The sequence below is a fragment of the Ranitomeya variabilis genome, chromosome 8, assembly GCF_051348905.1.
Source record: "Ranitomeya variabilis isolate aRanVar5 chromosome 8, aRanVar5.hap1, whole genome shotgun sequence".
In the NCBI taxonomy this organism is placed as follows: Eukaryota; Metazoa; Chordata; class Amphibia; order Anura; family Dendrobatidae; genus Ranitomeya; species Ranitomeya variabilis.
Genome location: NC_135239.1, coordinates 61,497,852 through 61,523,880, shown reverse-complemented (window position 1 = coordinate 61,523,880; position 26,029 = coordinate 61,497,852). Strand labels below are relative to the sequence as shown.

The window sequence follows — 26,029 nt, the reverse complement described above, 5'->3', positions numbered from 1 at the left end:
TAAGAAAAGGAATTCTATGGCATGAATGTTAGCTGATGCGAAAAGAAAAGCTGCATTACGGGCCAATGAAAAATGTGAAGACCGAGAAACAAGGCTGACACACATGAGAACAGCAGCTGCTTCCACAAGAGCGAATGAACTTTCTGAGGAGAGGGAAGCAAGGCTTGCAGACATGAAAACAAGAGCTGCTTCCTCAAGAGCCAATGAACCTTCTGAGGAGAGGGAAGCGAGGGTTGCAGACATGAAAACAAGAGCTGCTTCCTCAAGAGACAATGAACTTTCTAAACAGAGGGAAGCTAGGCTTGCAGATAAGAGATGAAGAGCTGCTTCCTCAAGGCCCAATGAGTCATCTGCTTCTATTAGCTTAGTTTGTGCCTTTTAATAATTACTAGTGTTGAGCGATACCGTCCGATACTTGAAAGTATTGGTATCGGATAGTATCGGCCGATACCCGAAAAGTATCGGATATCGCCTATACCGATACCCGATACCAATACAAGTCAATGGGACACCAAGTATCGGAAGGTATCCTGATGGTTCCCAGGGTCTGAAGGAGAGGAAACTCTCCTTCAGGCCCTGGGATCCATATTAATGTGTAAAATAAAGAATTAAAATAAAAAATATTGATATACTCACCTCTCCGGAGGCCCCTGCACCTCACCGCTGTTAACCGGCAGCCTTCTTTGCTTAAAATGAGCGTGTTTAGGGCCTTCCATGACGTCACGGCTTCTGATTGGTCGCGTGCCGCTCATGTGACCGCCAGGCGACCAATCACAAGCCGTGACGTCATTCTCAGGTCCTAAATTCCTAGAATTCGCGCGTCAGAGGGTGAGTATATCCCTATTTTTTATTTTAATTCTTTATTTTTTACATGGTATGGATCCCAGGGCCTGAAGGAGAGTTTCCTCTCCTTCAGACCCTGGGAACCATACACTGGGAACTTCCGATTCCGATTCCCGATACCACAAAAGTATCGGATCTCGGTATCGGAATTCCGATACCGCAAGTATCGGCCGATACCCGATACTTGCGGTATCGGAATGTTCAACACTAATAATTAAATTTATATCTATTTGTTTTGTGTTTTTTTGTGTGCACAATAAATTTTTGTTAACACATTCTATTTTGCTAACAGGAGTTATTAACCTGGGCAAAGCCAGATAGTACAGCTAGTAAATTAATATATATTGTGGTAGGGCACCTCACTCGGCGTATATCTGTATAGATATCTGTATATCTGGAACACTGGCTCTTTAAGAAATGCTTGGTTTCTTGTAGCAGCATAAACCAAGCTGAAAAGTAAACATGGCCCTCTGGGCAAAACAGCGAAAACAAAGAAGCAAAAGAAAAAAAAGAAAGAATCACAGGTCTTTTCCTAGCGGGATCAGCCTTTAACAGACAGTAATGTGCACGGTTCAGAAAGAGCACACAACTACCTGAAGTGTTCTCTCTCCAGGAACCACTAAACACTGGAAGCTCTGCCAGTCAGCCATTTAAACTCTGACCTTGTGACTACTCCATCATGTGACTGATCACATGATTCTGAAATCATACGGATCCTGGCAGCTCTGCAGGTGGAGATATGTGGAAATTCTCCCTCCAGCTCTATGAATGTCCACTAAAACCAGCCCATTATACAATTTTATATACATCGTTCCAACATGCCGTGTGATGGAGGAAACGATTCTGGTTTTACATCACTGATGTGATCATGTGCAGTGACACGTATCTCCCCTCCATCACTTCTTCACCAGTGTCATAACATACTGTATATATATATATATATATATATATATATATATATATATATATATATATATACACATAGAAAGTGGAGGTGTGGGTGGAGTTAGCTTTCTGAATTCTGCTACATCTACTGCTGCGCAAACCCCAATTTTGTCACAACTGCTGCAGAAAGTAAACTAAGTGATATATCGTTGTAATCGGCGTCTCCCTACATTATGCTGCTGAGGTAGCAAAATCCTGGTGACAGATTCCCTTTGAGAGAGATAAGCCACCATAAGATGTGTTTGGCAATAACTTACTGCCATCTACCTATTGAGAACACATAAGAGTTTGGACAGATTCATAAGCAGAGAGCGAGTGTTCAGCAGACATTTAAAGTATATGGTAAGCCTTGTCTTTGTTACAGTAGGATATCGAAAACTGAGATGGCAACAGTTTAAGGCTGGAGAACTCAGACATTGGCAGGGTAACCCATTTCTTCTACAGCTTTATCCCAGGAGCAGCATTTCCAGACCACTAGAGACTAAAGTTATCACATTGCCTTACCCTAAATATTACAGGAGCCGAGAATGAAATAGAACCAAGTAAACATTCACCAAAAAGGAACTTTCCACCTACCTTAGCTGTGCATGCACCACATTGTTGTCGATTTTCATTACCGGATCCCTGTTAAAGAAACATCTTGTTAAGATATAAAATCATTTTTCTGTAGAAAGGAAGAATGCAAAAATATTCCTTTTTCTGGCAGTGTAAGAGAAGCATCTCGCCAGAGAAATAATGAGAAATGAATGTTTTATTATTTCAAAATCTGGTTCACATTTGACAGTTGGCACCTTTATTACTTTTTTTTGCTCGTTTTCTAAAATTGGTCTAGATACTCTTTCCTGAATACATATGGATATTTATTCACCTCATAGCTGACCAGTATTAACAAGAGATATGATCAAATTTTCTCAAACATAAAGTTCAGATGTTGTGGAGAAAGTCCACAGGAGGGAGCAAAATTATGTGGTAAAATCCTGGATGGGAATCCGAATGTCTTACATCCGGAATTTTATTATGGTTGCTGCAAAACCTGCCACACATTGTGTAGCTTAGGTCAAGATTGTGGCAAAAGGAATGCATTTGATAAAGCAGATGGTCTTCCTAAACATTTTACCTTGTGAGCAGGGACAAGCTTACAGTGTAACCGTCATTTGAATTTTTATTTCATAAATCAATATTGCACATGAAAATTAGCAACTTTGTAATATATCTTATCAGAGAAATCTGCTTCAATCTAAATTGATCACTCATTACCAAAAATTCACAATTCAGAAGTGAAATCTGTATTCAGTGAAGACCGACTTTCCCGTTACTGAGATAGGAGAGGACTACTGATAAGATTTTGGTTCAGGTGTTTTGTGCAAGTAGGGGTGTGGCCTCTCTTTTCTTTGAGCTGGAATTACATTCATGTAGTTTCCAATGGCTGGGCGTCCATTAGCCGGATCTTAAGGTACCGTCACACTAAACGATATCGCTAGCGATCCGTGACGTTGCAGCGTCCTCGCTAGCGATATCGTTTAGTTTGACACGCAGCAGCGATCAGGATCCTGCTGTGATGTCGCTGGTCGCTGAATAAAGTCCAGAACTTTATTTGGTCGTCCGATCGCCGTGTATCGTTGTGTTTGACACCAAAAGCAACGATACCAGCGATGTTTTACACTGGTAACCAGGGTAAACATCGGGTTACTAAGCGCAGGGCCGCGCTTAGTAACCCGATGTTTACCCTGGTTACCAGCGTAAAAGTAAAAAAAACAAACAGTACATGCTCACCTGCGCGTCTCCCAGCGTCTGCTTCCTGCTCTGACTGAGATCCGGCCCTAAAGTGAAAGTGAAAGCACAGCGGTGACGTCACCGCTGTGCTTTCACTTTCACTTTAGGGCCGGATCTCAGTCAGAGCAGGAAGCAGACGCTGGGAGACGCGCAGGTGAGTATGTACTGTTTGTTTTTTTTACTTTTACGCTGGTAACCAGGGTAAACATCGGGTTACTAAGCGCGGCCCTGCGCTTAGCAACCCGATGTTTACCCTGGTTACCTGGGGACCTCGGCATAGTTGGTCGCTGGAGAGCGGTCTGTGTGACAGCTCTCCAGCGATCAAACAGCGACGCTGCAGCGATCGACATCGTTGTCGCTATCGCTGCAGCGTCGCTTAATGTGACGGTACCCTTAGTCTTTCTCAGCCCTTATTCACATTTTACGGCACTTAACAAATGGTAGGGATTTAATACTAGAGGTTAGGACCATTCCAAATTGGGTGACCTTGACATGGTGGTATAGCCTTTACTTTTTTTTAATGAAAATTATGTCAGCCCTATAGTATTTTCATGCACTATTGTTATTTGTTAACTGCATGGCATTTGTGCATTTTGTTTTTGGACTTGTGGTTTGTCCATCTAGTTGCCAGTGTGACCATGTGCCTACGAACTGTATCCACACAAGTTTATATTCCAGTTCATCTCTTAATTGATTCTATGTAGATGGTGGAAGGGAGAAGCTAGAGGCAGAGATCCTCCTGTCTACATAGGAGATTACTATTGCTGATAAGATACTATCTTAATAATGTAATAATGGGAAAGCCTCTCCTCAATAATAAATGTATAATATGTATATATATATATATATATATATATATATATATGTATATACACACTGTATATATATATATATATATATATATATATATATATATATATATACTAGATGGTGGCATGATTTGAACGCATCGGGTATTCTAGAAAATGCATGTCCACGTAGTATATTGCCCAGCCACATGGTATATTGCCCAGCCATGTAGTATATTGCCCAGCCACGTAGTATATTGCAAAGCCCACATAGTATATTGCACAGCCCACATAGTATATTGCCCAGCCAGGTAGTATATTGCCCAGTCAGGTAGTATATTGCACAGCCCACGTTGTATATTGCACAGCCCACGTAGTATATTGCACAGCCCACATAGTATATTGCACAGCCCATGTAGTATATTGCACAGCCCACGTAGTATATTGCACAGCTATATAGTATATTGCCCAGCCACATAGTATATTGCCCAGCCACATAGTATATTGCACAGCCTACATAGTATATTGCCCAGCCATGTAGTACATTGCACAGCCCACGTAGTATATTGCACAGCCCACGTAGTATATTGCACAGCCCACATAGTATATTGCACAGCCCACGTAGTATATTGCACAGCTATATAGTATATTGCCCAGCCACGTAGTATATTGCACAGCCCATGTAGTATATTGCACAGCCATGTAGTATATAGCACAGCCACAGAGTATATAGCACATCCCAAGTAGTATATACTCACCTTCCATCCGCAGCTGTCACCGCCGCATGTGCTGCGCTGTTTCCTGCTGTTGCAGCCGTCTTGAATAACCGCGGCTGTCATCACTGACCGCAGCCACAAATTTAGTCCCCGGCTTTTTGTGGCGGTAGGCCCAACAGCGTCCATGGTCCCGGCCGGCTCCGCCTTCCTCACGGTGACTCCACCCCCTTTGCGGCACTTCTGGCCGGGCCTGTACTGGCTGGCCGCGACCCGCAGCCACTAATTTAGTCCTTGGCATTTTGCCGGGGTAGGCCCAACAGCGTCCATGGTCCTGGCCGGCTCCGCCCTTCTCATGGCAACTCCGCCCCCTTTACAGCACTTGTGGCCGGGCCTGTATGGAGTGGGCGGGGACTCGCTGTGCATACTTACTGGCCTCCCCTGCCCTTTTGTCTACGCCCACTAGCTGGTCTCGACCAATGAATATCCGGGACAGACAGACAGACGGAAGTACCCCTTAGACAATTATATAGTAGATATATATATAATTTTTAATCCACCATACATTTCCAGATCAAACCAGAGTTAGGACTGCAACCTAAAACAAGAGCTCCTTTTCAGGCCTACATCTATTTTATTCTAGTCCTTTTTAATATTGCTCTTAGCTGCGTACCCAATTTAATATATGCAAGGAGTACAATAAAGGACGGGGAAGTGGACATGCTGATGGTGCAGGCAGAGGACAAGGCCGTGGCCTAGGTGTAATTGTCTGTTGTGGGAGGACATCAAACATCCTCAGGAAGAGGACCAAAAGGAGGGGAAAGAGCAAGAAAGGAGGGAGAAGAGCAAGAAAGGAGGCAGAGCAAGAAAGGAGTCAGAGCAAGAAAGGAGGAAGAGAAAGAAAGGAGGAAGAGGAAGAATAAAGGAAAAGGAAAAAAGAAGGTGGAAGAAAAGACTAAGAGGAAAAAAGGAGGAAGAAAAATAGAAACAAAGGAGGAAGAAAATGGAGGAATCGGAAAAGAAAGAGAAACAAAGGAGGAAGAGGAGGAAGAGGAAGAAAGGAGGAGGGTCCTTCTGGTGGAAACATGGAAGTCTTGCCTGTTTGGATTCTGGCACAAATGGCTGACTGTATCACACTGCTTTTTCTTTGATCCTTGTGTTATATGCCAGTAATTACTGGATGTTCCTTCCTTGTCAGACTACCCGGAGCATCTAGCCTGCACGATGGCGGAGGGTCTGAGAAAACTGTCCCAGACCTTTGAGAGTGTTTCCCTGCTGCATCTCCCTCATCTCTACTCCTTGGTTATCCAAGGAACTGGAACTTCTACCGCCAGCATTGCCAGATGGGAATTTTTTAAATAATTTTTCAACTAGTTCCTTCAGGTGCTGCAACATTTTATTAGTGGTAGTGACAATCCCATCATCGGCATCACTATTCCAGTCATCTACATTCTGAAGCACACTTTGAATAGTCTGCGTGAGGAGGTGGTGGTCCCAGAGGAAGAGGTAGAAGCAGAGGAGGATGCAGAAGGGACAACAATACCTTAAATTTCCAGACTGTTGCACAGGCGCGTGTCATGGAAGGGTGGCTTACAGCGATCAAGGTGGGCTAATTGTACCAGACAAACTGTTAATGTAGATGCAGAAGACGAGGAACAAATAGAGGAGGAGTAAAATGAGGAAAAGATTATAGGCGCACAATAGTCAGAAAATGAAGAGAATAATGATCCTCTCTCTGTTGTCCGTGGTTGGTGAAAGGGGACGGATGAAGCAACCTTTACTGTTACCCCGCCACCCACACACCATGGACTTGGACCTCTTGGAAGTGCACAACACATGAGTGCCTTCTTGCTGCACTATCTTCGGCATGATGCCCATATTCTTAGGGTTAGAAACAGTGCTGACTACTGGGTTGCCACTCTGTTAGATCCATAGTACAAGAGTCAATTTTCCCAGATGCTTCCTTCCCCTGGAAAGGGGCATTCACATGCTAGAGTTGTCGAAACACGCTTGTAGACAATCTTAATAGTGATTTTCCTCAAGACAGCAATGAGGCACACAGTGTGCATCACAGTTCTAGACTTCCAACCCCGGGAACATTAAGGCGTCATGGCAAAAACATTAACAGCAGCAGCGTAAGTTCCATAAGCAATTTCTGTCAGTCATTTCACACATTTTTTAGACCAGCCCATGCACCAGCAGAACAAGAGTCCAATTCTAACACATTGTGAGTAACTGAAGAAAATGATACAGGAGTCTCTAAAGCTCCACATCAATGCCATTAGGGGGAATTTGGGCTACTTTCCATTTTGGTGTTCAAAAATGGAAGAGTGGCCTCAGCTAGTCTGTCACACCTTGGAGGTTTTGTCATGCCCGGCAGACAGCATTCTCTCAGAACGTGTCTTCAGCACTGCTGGTGGTGTTCTGATGAATAAGCTCATGTCGCTGTCCCCTGAAAGTATAGATTTCCAATGACTTTTGTACCCCAGTCACAGACTGGGCAGACAAGGCGATGGTTTCGTTTTTAGCGTCATGCATTTATCTTATGGTATTGCAATCTGTGCCACCTTTGTCGTGACTTCTGTGCCTGTTGTTTCTACTGATGCTGATGTAACAAACAATTTTTTGAAATGTGGAGACTCCAAGTTGGGTATCGATCTAGTGGGTTGCCTGTAGTGGAAGGTATGTCAGAGGCCTATTATACTGGTTCTTCTTTGTGGAAATTGATGCCACTTTAGTGGTGTGTGACAATCATTTTTTGAAATGTGGGTCTCCTTCATGTGTTTGCCTGTAGAAGTAGCTCCCAGACAGATAGGCCTGCACTTATTTTCACTCAATTACCTGTGTTACTATCCTTACATTTTTCTACCAATAGTACTCTATAAAACTGATAGTTGGGCCATCTGAGTGTGGCTGGGAAAAAAAATGGAGTTGCTGCATGAGGTTTCAGGGCTCCAAGCAAAGAAGGCTTAAACTCCTTAACCCCTTCCTGACATGCACTGTACTAGTACTGCTCTGCGGGACCTTCGTTCCCCCAAACCGCAGTACTAGTATGGCGGCACAATAGCGCGGTCTCACGTTGAGCGCCGCAGCGATCGCGTGCTGGTGTCAGCTGTATGTGACAGCTGGCACCCCATAGCAATGCCCACAATCGGTGATAGCACCGATCATGGGCATTTAACCCCTCTGATGCCGCTGTCAGTAGTGATAGCGGCCTAGAAAACAATCGCGCTCTCTCACCGGAACAACGCAATTTGTACCGGTGGTCTCCGTGGATCCAAAATGGCCGTGGGGTCCTCCCGGGTCCTGCAGTGAGGTGGCCTGCCATCAAGCCTCCTACACTGCTTGTCAGATCGCTGATCTGACACAGTGCTATGCAGAGTGTCAGATCAGCGATCTGACTTTATATAGTGATGTCCCAACCTAAGACAATGTTATAAAGTAAAAAAAAAATAATTAGAATGTATAAAAATATTTTAAAAAAATCTCCAAATAAAGAAAAAAAGTTTTTCCAATAAATCAATTTATTTATGTAAATAAAGAAACAAACAATAAAAGTACACATATTTGGTATCGCCGCATCCGTAACGACCCGCTCTATAAAACTATCTCTCTAGTTAACCCCTTCAGTGAACACCATAAAAAACATAAAAAACAAGGCAAAAAACAATGCTTTATCATCATACGCTGAAAACGTCATATTGTCCCACAAAAAACAAGCTGCCATACAGCTCTATCAGCAGAAAATTAAAAAAGTTATAGCTCTCAAAATAAAGTGATGTAAAAACAATTATTTTTTATATAAAAGTTTTCATTGTATAAAAGTGCCAAAACATAAAAAAAGATATAAATGAGGTATCGCTGTAATCCTACCGACTAGAAGAATAAAACTGCCTTATCAATTTTACCACGCGCGGAATGGTATAAATGCCCTCCAAAAAAGAAATGCAGGAATTGCTGGTTTTTGTTCATTCAGCCTCCCAAAAATCTGAATAAAAAGCTATCAAAAAATTTCATGTGCCCGAAAATTATACCAAAAAAACAAGTAGAATATGCAGCCAAGGTTCAAAATTGTATCACATTATCCATAGCTGACAGACAGGAGATATAGGGACAGCCGCCGTTGAGCGGGGGCGCCTATCTTGTACATACAGTGGGGCAAAAAAGTATTTAGTCAGTCAGCAATAGTGCAAGTTCCACCACTTAAAAAGATGAGAGGCGTCTGTAATTTACATCATAGGTAGACCTCAAGTATGGGAGACAAACTGAGAACAAAAAATCCAGAAAATCACATTGTCTGTTTTTTTTATCATTTTATTTGCATATTATGGTGGAAAATAAGTATTTGGTCAGAAACAAACAATCAAGATTTCTGGCTCTCACAGACCTGTAACTTCTTCTTTAAGAGTCTCCTCTTTCCTCCACTCATTACCTGTAGTAATGGCACCTGTTTAAACTTGTTATCAGTATAAAAGACACCTGTGCACACCCTCAAACAGTCTGACTCCAAACTCCACTATGGTGAAGACCAAAGAGCTGTCAAAGGACACCAGAAACAAAATTGTAGCCCTGCACCAGGCTGGGAAGACTGAATCTGCAATAGCCAACCAGCTTGGAGTGAAGAAATCAACAGTGGGAGCAATAATTAGAAAATGGAAGACATTCAAGACCACTGATAATCTCCCTCGATGTGGGGCTCCACGCAAAATCCCACCCCGTGGGGTCAGAATGATCACAAGAATGGTGAGCAAAAATCCCAGAACCACGCGGGAGGACCTAGTGAATGAACTGCAGAGAGCTGGGACCAATGTAACAAGGCCTACCATAAGTAACACACTACGCCACCATGGACTCAGATCCTGCAGTGCCAGACGTGTCCCACTGCTTAAGCCAGTACATGTCCGGGCCTGTCTGAAGTTTGCTAGAGAGCATTTGGATGATCCAGAGGAGTTTTGGGAGAATGTCCTATGGTCTGATGAAACCAAACTGGAACTGTTTAGTAGAAACACAACTTGTCGTGTTTGGAGGAAAAAGAATACTGAGTTGCATCCATCAAACACCATACCTACTGTAAAGCATGGTGGTGGAAACATCATGCTTTGGGGCTGTTTCTCTGCAAAGGGGCCAGGATGACTGATCCGGGTACATGAAAGAATGAATGGGGCCATGTATCGTGAGATTTTGAGTGCAAACCTTCTTCTATCAGCAAGGGCATTGAAGATGAAACGTGGCTGGGTCTTTCAACATGACAATGATCCAAAGCACACCGCCAGGGCAACGAAGGAGTGGCTTCGTAAGAAGCATTTCAAGGTCCTGGAGTGGCCTAGCCAGTCTCCAGATCTCAACCCTATAGAAAACCTTTGGAGGGAGTTGAAAGTCCGTGTTGCCAAGCGAAAAGCCAAAACCATCACTGCTCTAGAGGAGATCTGCATGGAGGAATGGGCCAACATACCAACAACAGTGTGTGGCAACCTTGTGAAGACTTACAGAAAACGTTTGACCTCTGTCATTATAAATGACCTCTGTCAAATAAAATGATAAAAAAACAGACAATGTGATTTTCTGGATTTTTTGTTCTCAGTTTGTCTCCCATAGTTGAGGTCTACCTATGATGTAAATTACAGACGCCTCTCATCTTTTTAAGTGGTGGAACTTGCACTATTGCTGACTGACTAAATACTTTTTTGCCCCACTGTATCTTTAGGGTGACGAAAATGATACCAATAAAAACGTAAACTCGTCCTGCAAAAAACAAGACCTCACATGACTCTGTGGGCCAAAATATGGATAAATTATAGCTCTCAATATTTGATGATGCAAAAACTATTTTTTGCAATAAAAAGTGTCTTTTAGTGTGTAACAGCAGCCACTCATAAAAATACAAAATATAAAAACCCGCTATAAATAGTAAATCAATAGTTTATCACCCCCTAAGTTAGGAAAAAAATAGTAAAATTAAAAAAAATATATTTATTTCCATTTTGTCATTAGGGTTAGGGTTGGGGGTAAAGTTAGGGTTAGGGTTGGGGATAAAGTTGGGGTTAGGGTTTGGATTACTTTTATGGTTAGGATTAGGGGATCAGGGTTGGGATTAGGGTTAGAGGTGTGTTGGGGTTGGGGCATGTTGGGGTTAGGGGTGTCTTGAGGTTAGGGGTGTGGTTAGGGTTGGGATTAGGGTTAGGTGTGTGTTCGGGTTAGGGGTGTGTTGAGGTTAGGGGTGTGGTTAGGGTTGGTATTAGGGTTAGGGGTGTGGTTAGGGTTATGGCTAGGTTTGAGATTAGGGTTAGGGGCATGTTGGGGTTAGGGTTGGAGTTAGAATTTGGGGGTTTCCACTGTTTAGGCACATCAGTGGCTCTCCAAACGCGACATGGCATCCAATCTCAATTCCAGCCAATTCTGCATTGAAAAAGTAAAATGGTGCTCCTTCCCTTCCGAGCTCTGCCGTGCACCCAAACAGTGGTTTACCCCGACAAATCGGGTATCAGCGTACTCAGGACTAATTGGACAATAACTTTTGAAGTCCAATTTCTCCTGTTACCCTTGTGAAAATAAAAATTTAGGGGCTAAAATCATTTTTGTGGATAAAATTTTTTTTATTTTCACAGCTCTGCGTTATAAACTTTAGTGAAACACTTGGGAGTTCAAAGTTCTCACAACACATCTAGATAAGTTCCTTCGGGGGTCTAGTTTCCAATATGGGGTCACTTGTGGGGGGTTTCTACTGTTTAGGTACATCAGGAGCTCTGCAAATATAACGACACCCGTAGACCATTCCATCAGAGTCTGCATTCCAAAACAGCGCTCCTTCCCTTACTAGCTCTGCCATATGGGGTATCAGCATACTCAGGACAAATTGCACAACAACTTTTGGGTCCAATTTCTCTGGATACCCTTGGCAAAATAAAAAATTGCGGGCAAAAAAAATCATTTTTGTGAAAAAAATATGATTTCTTATTTTTACAGCTCAACATTATAAACTTCTATGAAGCACTTGGGGGTTCAAAGTGCTCAGCACACATCTAGATAAATTCCTTAGGGGGTCTACTTTCCAAAATGGTGTCACTTTTGGGGGTGTTTCCACTGTTTAGGCACATCGTGGGCTCTCCAAACGCGACATGGTGTGCGATCTCAATTCCAGAAAAGTTTGCATTGAAAGGCCAAACGGCGTTTCTTCCCTTCGAGCTCTGCAATGCGCCCAAACAGTGGTTTACCCCCACATATGGGGTATCGGCGTACTCAGAACAAATTTTACAACAACTTTTGGGGTCCAATTTCTCCTGTTACTCTTGGCAAAATAAAACAAATTGGATCTGATTTAAATTTTTTGTGACAAAAAGTTAAATGTTTGTTTTTTTAAACATTCCAAACATTCCTGTGAAGCACCTGATGGGTTGATAAACTTCTTGAATGCGGTTTTGAGTACCTTGAGGGGTGCAGTTTTTAGAATGGTGTCACTTTTGGGCATTTTCTGTTATATAGGCCCCTCAAAGCCAATTCAAGTATGAGGTGGTACCTAAAAAAGTGGTTTTGCAATTTTTTTTTGTAAAAATGAGAAATCGCTGGTCAACTTTTAACCCTTATAACTTCTTGGCAAAAAAATGTTCTCCAAATTTCCATTTTTTTCACAAATAAGCGCAAGTCATATTGAAGAATTTTACACTATCATAAAGTACAATATGTCACGAGAAAACAGCCTCAGAATCACCAGGATCCATTGAAGTATTTCAGAGTTATGACCTAATAAAATGACATTGGTCAGAATTGAAAAAAATGGCCTGATCAGGAAGTTAAAAACAGGCTTTGGGGTGAAGGAATTAACCACCGGGTCTTCATTGAAATTTCAATTTAAGGCTGAAAATGCTGGCCCAGACCCTGATACCTAATGCATGGCCCATGGTTGACTGCTGCTGTGCTATTACCAAATTTCTACCGTGGTCAATAAATGCCACTTTTCAGCTGTTTGGGAAGCTTTTTATCACCCCTTAAGGTGTCGTGTATATGTTTGGTTTGGCCTCACATTGAATTTAATGGGGTGTGGGACGTTTGGCTTAAAAGGTTCACTCATCTCTACTCTTTAATTGTGAGCAGGAAGTGTTTCACTAGACAGAGAAGGGTGTGATTATGCTGATTAAGGAGCCATCAACACTCACCATCTTGGTGGAGTCTTCAAAGTTTTGGATAACTGCACATATATCAGACATCCATGCCCATCATCAGCTCTTATGTGTGGAGGCTGACCAGAATACAGATGGGCATGTTGCAGCTGGTATTCAACTACTGTCCTCTGGTGCTCACAAAGCTTTGCCAACATATGTAAAGGTTGAGTTCCAATGCATAGGTGACAACGCACACCTGTTGGTGAGTTGAAAGTTGGAAAGACTGCTGCAGCACTGCCAGGCTGGTGGCAGCTGTAGAAGATTGGAGATTTGGGCACACACATGGCGTACCTTTCTCAAGGAGCTCAGGCAGATCTAGGTAGATTCTGAGAAACCACTGAACCACTGGGTTGAGCTCGTGGGCCAGGCATGGTAATTGTGCAAGGTTGCCAAGCTTCAGAGCTACACCAGGTTATGGCAATTGTCACACACGACCATGCCTGGTTGTAGGTTCAGGGGCAAGAGCCACAGATCAGTCTGGTCTGTTATACCTTTCCACAACTCCACAGTGGTGTGCAGTTTGTCACCTAAGCAAATTAGCTTTAGCAGAGCCTCTTGCTGCTTGGCAAAGGTAGTGCTGCAGTTCTTCCAGATTGTGACTAATGTTGATGTTTCGGAGATGTTTCGGAGATGGAGGGTGAGGAGGAGAAGGTGCAGGAACTGTTGTATAAGGTGGGGGAAATCCTGATTGAACCAGGGCTCCCAAGCCTCTGTGTCGGTAGCATGTTTTGTCTGACTGGGTTCCAGCTCCCACATTGTTTACCCAGTGTGCTGTCAGGGAAATGTAGTGTACCTGTCCACAAGCACTGGTCAGGACATGGCTGATGTTATGGGACACATGCTTGTGTAAGGCGGAAACAGCACACCAGGAGATAAAGTGGCGGCTGGGGACCGATTACATAGGAATGGTCGCAGCCATGAGATTGCGAAAGCTTCAGCCTACACACGCCTAAATGGCAGCATTTCCAGGGCAATAAGTATGGAAGTGTAGCCATTTAGTATCATGGCCTTTGGTTGGTTCGGTGAGTACTTGCGCTTGCGTTCCAAGGACTGGGGTAAGGACAACTGAATGTTGCGCTGGGACAAGGGTGTGGTTGCAACTGTGCAACAACAAGTGCCTGTTGGGAGAAATTTTCACCTATGTAATGGATAGGGGATTTGTGTGAATGTAGAACAATGGAAAAGGCAGTGATGTCACCTGCAGACAATTTCTGGACCCTGGCATTTAGCCCATCTAGGCAGATGCTTTGATGTCTTAAAATTCTCAAAGCATCTTTGAGCTCAAGGTGCTCAAATACCTCTAGAAGAATTCCTTGAGTGGTGTAGTTTCAAAAATGGGGTAACTTGTGGGGGGTTTCCATTGTTTAGGCACATGAGGGGCTTTGCAAATGCAACATGGTGTCTGCTAGCTATTGCAGACAATTTTGTACTTCAAAAGTCAAAACAGTCCTCATTCACTTCAGAGCTCTACCTTGCACCCAAACAGTAGCTATTCACCACATATGAGGTATTAGTGTTATTAGTGTACTCAGGACAAATTACACAACAAATTATTTGGTCTATTTTCTCCTGTTACCCTTGTAAAAATAAAAAATTGTGGCCAAAATATTTTTGTGGGAAAAAATTTGATTTTTTTATTTTTACGGCTCAACATTATAAAATTATTTGAAGCACCTAGGGATTCAAGGTGCTCACAACACCTATAGATAAATTCATTAAGGGGTTTAGTTTCCAAAATGAGGTCACTTGGGGGAGGGGTTTCCACTGCTTAGGCAGATCAGGGACTTTCCAAATAATACATGGTGTCCATTCTCTATTATAGCCAACTTTGCATTCAAAAAGTCAAAGTGTGCCCCTTCCCTTCTGAGAGTCCAAACAATAAATTATTCCACATATGGGAGCATCAACATATTCAGGAGAAATAGCACAACAAAATCTATGGTCAATTTTCTACTGATACGCTTGTGAAAATAAAAAAATTGAGGCTAAATTATCATTTTTGTGAAAAAAGTAAATGTTCATTTTTTTCTTTCCACATTCCTGTAATTACTATGAAGAACCTAAAGAATTAATAAACTCTTGAATGTGGTTTTGAGCATTTTCAGTGATGCAGTTTTAGAATGGTGTCAATGTTGGCATTTTTTGTGAAATAGGCCTCTCAAAGTCACTTCAAATGTGATGTGATCTGTAAAAAATTGTTTTTTTACATTTTGTTGGAAAAATGAAAAACGCTTCTAACTTTCTAACAAAAAAAGTTAAAAAAAAATTATGCATATGTAAATTACAGTGCCTTGCGAAAGTATTCGGCTCCCTGGAACTTTTCAACCTTTTCCCACATATCATGCTTCAAACATAAAGATACCAAATGTAAATTTTTGATGAAGAATCAACAACAAGTGGAACACAATTGTGAAGATGAATGAAATGTATTGCTTATTTTACATTTTTGTGGAAATTCAAAAACTGAAAAGTGGGGCGTGCAATATTATTCTGCCCCTTTAACTTAATACTTTGTTGTGCCACCTTTTGTTGCGATTACAGCTGCAAGTCATTTGGGGTATGTCTCTATCAGTTTTGTACATCGAGAGACTGAAATTCTTGCCCATTCTTCCTTGGCAAACAGCTCGAGCTCAGTGAGGTTTGATGGAGATCGTTTGTGAACAGTTTTCAGCTCTTTCCACAGATTCTCGATTGGATTGAGGTCTGGACTTTGACTTGACCATTCTAACACCTGGATACTTTTATTTGTGAACCATTCCATTGTAGATTTTGCTTTATGTTTGGATACATTGTCTTTTTGGAAGACAAATCTCCATCCCACTCTCGGGTCTTTTGCAAACTCAAATAGGTTTTCTTCAAGAATCGTCCTGTATTTGGCTCCATCCATCTTCCCATCAATTTTAACCATCTTCCCTGTCCCTGGTGAAGAAAAGCAGGCCCAAACCACGATGCTGCCACCACCATGTTTGACAGTGGGGGTGGTGTGTTCAGGGTGACAAGCTGTGTTGCCTTTACGCCAAACATATCGTTTGGCATTGTTGCCAAAAAGTTCAATTTTGGTTTCATCTGACCAAAGCACCTTCTGCCACATGTTTGGTGTGTCCCCAAGTGGCTTGTTGCAAACCTTAAACGACACATTTAATGGATATCTTTGAGAAATGGCTCTCTTCTTGCCACTGTTCCATAAAGGCTAGATTTGTGCAGTGCATGACTGATTGTTGTCCTATGGACAGACTGTCCCACCTCGGCCTATTGGCTGCATCTCAGTCTTCTCCTTGTTTGAGATGAAAGTTTAGAGGGATGGCCGGATCTTGGTAGATTTGCAGTGGTATGATACTCCTTCCATTTCAATATGATTGCTTGCACAGTGCTCCTTGGGATGTTTAAAGTTTTGGAAATCATTTTGCATCTAAATCTGGCTTTAAACTTCTCCACAACAGTATCACGGACCTGCCTGTTGAGTTCCTTGGTCTTCATGATGCTCTCTGTGCTTCAAACAGAACCCTGAGACTATCATAGAGCAGGTGCATTTATACGGAGACTTGATTACACACAGGTGAATTATATTTATCAACATTAGGCATTTAGGACAACATTGGATCATTCAAAGATCCACAATGAACTTCTGGAGTGAGTTTGCTAAACTGAAAGTAAAGGGGCCGAATAATATTGCACGCCCCACTTTTCAGTTTTTGAATTTCCACAAAAATTTAAAATAACCAATACATTTTGTTCAATTTCACAATTGTGTTCCACTTGTTGATTCTTCACCAAAAATTTACATTTGGTATCTTTATGTTTGAAGCATGATGTGTGGGAAAAGGTTGAAAAGTTCCAGGGAGCCGAATACTTTTGCAAGGCACTGTAAATGTATGGGAAAGGTTATTAACTATTTTGTGTGGTATAAGTGTCTGATTTAAGGCTGTAAAAATTTTATGTTTATAAATTGCAAAATATTTGGTTATTTTGTCAAATTTTTAGAAATGAACACAATTCATATCAACCACAGTTTAGGCAGCCCTCTGCCTGAACAGTCAGTGCACAGGACGGGGAAGACACAGCAGCGCCGACGGTGGAACGGGAAAGACGAGTATAGCAAGTGACGGGGGCCTGAGAGGTGAGTATGTGATTTTTTATTTTTTTAATCGCAGCAACAGCATATGGGGCAAATATCTCTATGGAGCATCTTATGGGGCCATGTGCAGCATTATATGGGGCAAATATCTGTATGGGGCCATGTGCAGCATTATATGGGGGCAAATATCTGTATGGAGCATCTTACGCATTATATGGGGGCAAATATCTGTATGGAACATCTTATGGGTAGTGTTGAGCATTCTGATACCGCAAGTATCGGGTATCGGCCGATACCTGCGGTATCGGAATCCCGATACCGAGATCCGATATTTTTGTGATATCGGAAATCGGAATCGGAAGTTCCCAGTGTATGGTTCCCAGGGTCTGGAGAAGAGGAGACTCTCCTTCAGGCCCTGGGATCCATATTCATGTAAAAAATAAATAATAAAAATAAAAAATAGGGATATACTCACCCTCTGGCGCGCCCTGGTTGTAACCGCTGCAACCGGTAGCCTCCGTTCCTAAGAATGAGCGAGTGAAGGACCTTCGATGACGTCGCGGCTTGTGATTGGTCGCGTGAGCGGTCACGTGACCACTCACGAGACCAATCACAAGCCACGACGTCATCGCAGGTCTTTCACTCCCTCATTCTTAGGGAGGCAGACGCTTGGACCGGTGAGACCAGTGAGAGCCGGGGCCGCCGGAGGGGTGAGTATATCAATATTTTTTATTTTTATTCTTTACTTTACACATGAATATGGATCCCAGGGCCTGAAGGAGAGTTTCCTCTCCTTCAGACCCTGGGAACCATCCAGGATACCTTCCGATACTTGTGTCCCATTGACTTGTATTGGTATCGGGTATCGGTATCGGCGATATCCGATGTTTTTCGGATATCGGCCGATACAATCCGATACCGATACTTTCAAGTATTGGAAGGTATCGCTCAACACTACTTATGGGGCCATGTGCAGCATTATATGGGGCAAATATCTGTATGGAGCATCTTATGGGGCCATGTGCATCATTATATGGGGCAAATATCTCTATGGAGCATCTTATGGGGCCATAATCAGCATTTGTGCAGTATTATATGGGGCAAATGTCTGTATGGAGCATCTTATGGGGTCATAATCAACATTTGTGCAGCATTATATGGGGCATATTTTAATATGGAGCATCTTATGGAGCTCATCATACACTGCATGGAGCATTATATGGGACGTATTTTGTATGGAGCATCTTATGAGGCCCATCATGAACTGTATGGAACATTATATGGGGCTCCTGATTCAATATGGATATTCAAAAACACTTAAACTACTGATGTCTCACTTAATTTTACTTTTATTGGTATCTATTTTTATTTTTGAAATTTACCAGTAGCTGCTGCATTTTCCACCCTAGGCTTATACTCGAGTCATTAAGTTTTCCCAGTTTTTTGTGGCAAAATTAGGGGGGTCGGCTTATACTTGGGTCGGCTTAAACTCGAGTATATACGGTATCTGTAGTAGCATTCTTCAAAAATATTTGTTCTCGATTCCTTTGGTTTGAGCAAACCAAAATATACTATTTCCCCAAATGTGTCTGTCATTTCACTTAATTTAAAAAAGATATGTTTTGTAAGTATTCCCTTGTGACATATGAAGAGCACTTGCCCAGAAACATTATTATGGTCAGCCTGTTATTGGAAAACTAAATGAAACAAAATGTATTACTTTTCTCAAGTATCAAAAACATTGCAGATATCCACAGATATGCCCCAATAATAGGTACGGTGGTCAAGAACATACTTTTGGTGCCAACTTGCTCTACGAAATGCCCTTATAGATGATCTACAGTTAACAGACAGTGGCATTAATAGCAAATTATGCTGGTATTAATTTTATATGCAATAAAACCAAACATTTCCAAAAGGTGCCATACTTAAATTTGGGATCAACTTGAATTTTTGTAGTGGGAGCTGAAAAAAATATTTATGCAGCAAAAAGAAAAAACAAAAACATATACTGTAAGTATAAATATATGCCATGTCAAATGGATAACTGTTTCCACGGTGGTCAGGCATTTTGGAGAAAGGTCCAAGAATCCCACTGAAGATGGCTCATACAAAACTTTGTTTTGGTATTTGCTCATCAACAAAGCTAACAAGATATTCTTTAAAAGTCTTAAAATGCAAAAAATAAAAATAAAATAAAATAACACTTATGAAATATATACTGTAGTGAATGGATTTTAATATTACAAGTTCAAGTATTTTGTGTCCGATTAATGTTGGACCTTATTTAGTAGTTATTAGTGAGAAATCTTTCAGGTTCAGGGTCTGAGAGGTGGCAGTTAGGGTGTTTTCACATTGCAATTGTAGGTCCCGTCAGGGCATATGTCAGAACCCACCTGCAAAATGCCGAAAAATAAATTGACTGTAATGGCGACGGCAGAGCGAACGTGCATCGCGAAAATTATGTATGTCAAAGAGCACATTCACTCTGTCTGCATGTTTACAGTCTGTGGTCCCACCACAAACACAATGTGAAAGAACCTTTACACAAGGGGGGCTGGGGTGCTAATGCATCTGGGCAGGTGTTAAATCCACCAAGTCATCTTAGACAGCAATAGTATTAATACCATACGATAGATGAGTTGGTTGGATTGAAAATTGTTAAATTGAAGATATGACTATTCATGTCAAATCAGTTTTCCGTATTAACCAAAAAATAAATTCACTTTAAAACATGAAAGATATGATTTTCCCTCTATGGGGTTTATATGGTATTTTCTTATGGGTGTAAAAGGATCACCTTTACATTTGGAATTGACATATGGATGAGCATTTCTGTAGTTTATCCAACAGAAGATGAACTTGTAACATCTGGTTCTGTTACGATATGACTGGCTGCTTAATGAAGGAGTAGATTGCTAGAATACATATGCACTATGCAACATCTGGGAAGACAACATGTGTTGATCAGTTTAATTTAAGCATAAAATCTGCTTCCTTGATGTCCACTCAATTAACAAGTTATCTATGTTAAAAAATTAACCATTATCTAACTTTGGTGTCAGTACACTAAAATGAAATCATCATTCTTCAGCATAATTTTCAATGCTTTATAAGAAATGGCACATCTGCCCCCTACTGATTCAAAGCTTTCTCAGCTTAACCCCTTTACCCCCAAGGGTGGTTTGTACGTTAATGACCGGGCCAATTTTTACAATTCTGTCCCTATATGAGGTTATAACTCTGTAACGCTTCAACCGATCCTGATGATTCTGACACTGTTTTCTCAGGACATATTGTACTTCATGAAAGTGGTAAAATTTCTTTGATATTAAAACAAAAATCACAGAGATATTTCACACAAAATACTTAATAAGTAAAATTTCCCACATGTCTACTTTACATCAGCACAATTTTGTAACTAAATTTTTTTTGTTAGGGAGTTAGAAGGGTTAAAAGTTGACCAGCAATTTCGCATTTTTGCAACACCATTTTTTTTTAGGGACCACATCACATTTGAAGTCACTTTGAGGGGTCTATATGAAAGAAAATACCCAAATGTCACACCATTCTAAAAACTGCACCCCTCAAGGTGCTCAAAACCACATTCAAGAAGTGTATTAACCCTTCAGGTGCTTCACAGGAGGAATTTTTGGAATGTTTAAATAAAAATGAACATTTAACTTTTTTCACAAAAAATTTACTTCAGCTCCAATTTGTTTTATTTTACCAAGGGTAACAGGAGGAATTGGACCCCAAAAGTTGTTGTCTAACTTGTCCTGAGTTCACTGATACCCCATATGTTGGGGTAAACCCCTCTTTAGGTGCACGGGAGAGCTCAGGAGTAGGGTTGAGCGAAACGGGTCGATCATTTTCAAAAGTCGCCGACTTTTGGCTAAGTCGGCGTCTCATGAAACCCGATCCGACCCCTGTGCTTGTCGGCCATGCGGTACGCGACTTTCGCGCCAAAGTCGCGTTTCAATGACGCGAAAAGCGCCATTTCTCAGCCAATGAAGGTGAACGCAGAGTGTGGGCAGCGTGATGACATAGATCCTGGTCCCCACCATCTTAGAGAAGGGCATTGCAGTGATTGGCTTGCTGTCTGCGGCGTCACAGGGGCTATAAAGGGGCGTTCCCGCCGACCGCCATCTTACTGCTGCTGATCTGAGCTTAGGGAGAGGTTGCTGCCGCTTCGTCAGAAGCAGGGAGAGCGTTAGGCAGGGTCCACTAACCACCAAACCGCTTGTGCTGCAGCGATTTCCACTGTCCAACACCACCTTCGGTGTGCAGGGACTGTGGAAGCTATTTTTTTTTTTTTTTCCCCTCAGCGCTGTAGCTCATTGGGCTGCCCTAGAAGGCTCCGTGATAGCTGTATTGCTGTGTGTACGCCACTGTGGAAACCAACTGCTTTTTTCAAAGCACATATCCTCTTGTTCCTTCCTTTCTGCACAGCTATCTTTTTTGTTTGTCCACACTTTTTATTTAATTTGTGCATCAGTCCACTCCTATTGCTGCCTGCCATACCTGGCTTACATTACTGCAGGGAGATAGTAATTGTAGGACAGTTTTTTTTTTTTTTTTTTTTTTTTTTTGTGGGAGATTAAGATTGGCATTTCTGCTACAGTGCCATCCCTGTGTGTGCCATCTCTCACTGAGTGGGCCATAGAAAGCCTATTTATTTTTTCCGTGATTTGTGTTCTAAAATCTACCTCAACACAAAAACACTACATCAATCAGTGGGAGAAAAATATTGGCCTCAGTCAGGGCTTGTGTGCCACTGCTGTGTGTGCTATCTCTCATTCAGTGGGCTATAGCAAGCCTATTTTTTTTTTTTTTTTTTAATATTATTTGGTTTCTAAAGTCTCCCTGAAAAAAAAAAAAACCTAAAAAAACAGTGGGAGAGTAATATTGCCCTTTCAGCTTGTGTGCCAGTCTTGACTCCTGGGTGTGCCACCTCTCTCCCTCTCATTCAGTGGGCCATAGAAAGCCTATTTATTTTTTTTTTTTAATATTATTTGGTTTCTAATTCTCCCTGAAAAAAAAAAAAAAACCTAAAAAAACAGTGGGAGAATAATATTGCCCTTTCAGCTTGTGTGCCAGTCTTGACTCCTGGGTGTGCCACCTCTCTCCCTCTCATTCAGCGGGCCATAGAAAGCCTATTTATTTTTTTTTAAAAATATTATTGGGTTTCTAAAGTCTCCCTGAAAAAACAAAAAATACATAAAAAAACAGTGGGAGAGTAATATTGCCCTTTCAGCTTGTGTGCCAGTCTTGACTCCTGGGTGTGCCACCTCTCTCCCTTTCATTCAGTGGGCCATAGAAAGCCTATTTATTTTTTTTTTTAAATATTATTGGGTTTCTAAAGTCTCCCTGAAAAAAAAAAAAAAACCTAAAAAAACAGTGGGAGAGTAATATTGCCCTTTCAGCTTGTGTGCCAGTCTTGACTCCTGGGTGTGCCACCTCTCTCCCTCTCATTCAGTGGGCCATAGAAAGCCTATTTATTTTTTTTTTAAAATATTATTGGGTTTCTAAAGTCTCCCTGAAAAAAAAAAAAAAAACCTAAAAAAACAGTGGGAGAGTAATATTGCCCTTTCAGCTTGTGTGCCAGTCTTGACTCCTGGGTGTGCCACCTCTCTCCCTCTCATTCAGTGGGCCATAGAAAGCCTATTTATTTTTTTTTTAAATATTATTGGGTTTCTAAAGTCTCCCTGAAAAAACAAAAAATACATAAAAAAACAGTGGGAGAGTAATATTGCCCTTTCAGCTTGTGTGCCAGTCTTGACTCCTGGGTGTGCCACCTCTCTCCCTTTCATTCAGTGGGCCATAGAAAGCCTATTTATTTTTTCCGTGATTTGTGTTCTAAATTCTACCTCAACACAAAAACACTACATCAATCAGTGGGAGAAAAATATTGGCCTCAGTCAGGGCTTGTGTGCCACTGCTGTGTGTGCTATCTCTCATTCAGTGGGCTATAGCAAGCCTATTTTTTTTTTTTTTTTTATATTATTTGGTTTCTAAAGTCTCCCTGAAAAAAAAAAAAAAACCTAAAAAAACAGTGGGAGAGTAATATTGCCCTTTCAGCTTGTGTGCCAGTCTTGACTCCTGGGTGTGCCACCTCTCTCCCTCTCATTCAGTGGGCCATAGAAAGCCTATTTATTTTTTTTTTAAAATATTATTGGGTTTCTAAAGTCTCCCTGAAAAAACAAAAAATACATAAAAAAACAGTGGGAGAGTAATATTGCCCTCTCAGCTTGTGTGCCAGTCTTGACTCCTGGGTGTGCCACCTCTCTCTCTCTAATTGTGGGCCATAGAAAGCCTTTTTTTTTTTTTTTTTTAATATTATTTGGTTTCTAAAGTCTCCCTGAGAAAAAAAAAAAAATAAATTAGGTGGGAGATTAATATTGACATTAGTGCTTGAGTGACAGTCCTGCGTGTGTGTCATCTCTGTGATTTTGTGCCACAGAAAACAGAGTGTGTAACATTGTGCCTGATTTTCCTTGTGGTCTCACCAACCTGTTAAGGGATATTGAAATCATACTGAAGTTATAGCTCACCGTGTAAGTTGTTTGACAGCAACAAATAAAGTTACTTTGGTTAAGATTTTAAAACAATGAGGAAGTCTGGTGCAAGAGGTCGTCGTGGGCGTTCATTGTCAGCTGGTAATGATGGTAGTGGTAGAGGAGCATCAGGTGGTCGTGGGGATAAAAATATTCCACCTAAGTCTGGAGCTGTGGAGCCAGTTTCGTCGTCAGGCTACACAAGGCCTCGAACGCTCTCTTTTCTGGGAGTAGGAAAACCGCTTTTAAAGGCGGAGCAGCAACAGCAAGTTTTGGCTTACATTGCAGACTCAGCCTCTAGCTCTTTTGCCTCCTCTTCCGAAACTGGTAAATGTAAAAGCAGCGCGTCGCTTGTGGATGTTCACGGTCAGGGACAAGTCGCTTCCTTGTCCTCCTCAGCAAAAACTACAACAAGAGAGAAGGATGCAGCAGGCGACACAACGGGTCACTCCATGGAGCTCTTTACACATACCGTCCCTGGCTTAGAAAGTGAAACATTTAACAGGCCATGCCCATTACAAGTATATTCTGACATGGAGTGCACTGATGCACAGCCACAGCCAGAGTACTATGCTGCTCCTTTGACTCAGACCACCACATTGCCCTCTCAGGGTACAGATCCACAATCAGACCCTGATGAGACTATGTTGCCCCGCCACGAACGCTATACCACCGACCGACACAGTGACACAGACGAAGTTGCACACGAGCTCGAAGAGGAGGTAATAGATGACCCAGTTATTGACCCCGATTGGCAGCCATTGGGGGAACAGGGTGCAGGCGGCAGTAGTTCAGAAGCGGAGGTGGAGGAGGGGCCGCAGCAGGCATCAACATCGCAACAGGTTACATCTGCCGGGCCCGTATCTGGCCCAAAACGCGTGTCAAAGCCAAAACCTGTTGGAGCACAGCGTTGCCATCCGGTTAAAGCTCAGTCTGCAATCCCTGAAAAGGGATCCGAGTCTAGGAAGAGTGCAGTCTGGCATTTTTTTAAACAACATCCAACTGATCAGCGCAAAGTCATCTGTCAAAAATGTTCAACTAGCTTAAGCAGAGGTCAGAATCTGAAAAGTCTAAATACTAGTTGCATGCATAGACACTTAACCACCATGCATTTTCAAGCCTGGACTAACTACCAAACGTCCCTCAAGGTTGTAGCACCCTCGGCCAATGAAGCTAGTCAGCAACGCAACATCCCTTCCGTCACTGTAAGGCCACCATTTTCCGCACCACAGGCAGTATCTGTGCAGGTTTCTTTGCCAGCCAAAAGCAGTCAGGGTCAGGGAATCACCAGTTTTGTAGGAGGAAATATTGCATCTAGGGCACCGGCGGAAACAATACCGTCTCCAACCGTCTCTCAGTCTGCCATGTACACCGGCACACCCGAAAGTTCCACGATCTCCAGCTCTCCAGTCCAGCTCACCCTACATGAGACTCTGGTTAGAAAAAGGAAGTACTTATCCTCGCATCCGCGTACACAGGGTTTTAACGCCCACATAGCTAGACTAATCTCGTTAGAGATGATGCCCTACCGGTTAGTTGAAAGCGAAGCTTTCAAAGCCCTGATGGAGTACGCTGAACCACGATACGAGCTACCCAGTCGACACTTTTTTTCCAGAAAAGCCATCCCAGCCCTGCACCAGCATGTTAAACAGCGCATCGTCCATGCACTCAGGCAATCTGTGAGTACAAAGGTGCACCTGACTACAGATGCATGGACCAGTAGGCATGGCCAGGGACGTTATGTGTCCATCACGGCACACTGGGTGAATGTGGTGGATGCAGGGTCCACAGGCGACATCAATTTAGGGACAGTTGTGCCTAGCCCACGGTCTAGGAAACAGTTGGCTGTAGGCGTTCGCACCCCCTCCTCCTCCTCCTCCTCGTCCTCCTGCAGAAGCTACAGCTCTTCCACAGAACGCAGTCTGCCAACCACTCCATCGGCAGATGACACTGTTGCACACCAGTTGTCCCATTATGGGCCAGCTACTGCCAAGCGTCAGCAGGCTGTATTGGCTATGAAGTGCTTGGGCGACAATAGACACACCGCGGAAGTTCTGTCCGAGTTCTTGCAACAAGAAACGCAGTCGTGGCTGGGCACAGTAGATCTTGAGGCAGGCAAGGTAGTGAGTGATAACGGAAGGAATTTCATGGCTGCCATCTCCCTTTCCCAACTGAAACA

General features: G+C 42.4%; 1 protein-coding gene across 2 annotated transcripts in view; it reads right to left on the bottom strand.

The window, feature by feature from the left end:
- Positions 1–26,029, bottom strand: part of LOC143788547 (uncharacterized) — a 690,635-nt gene that overhangs the window by 631,510 nt on the left and 33,096 nt on the right. For both annotated transcript variants that reach the window (XM_077278284.1, XM_077278285.1), the window contains exon 3: positions 2,365–2,412. In XM_077278284.1, the coding sequence (XP_077134399.1) occupies positions 2,365–2,412 (48 nt within the window). The remainder of the gene's footprint in view (positions 1–2,364; positions 2,413–26,029) is intronic.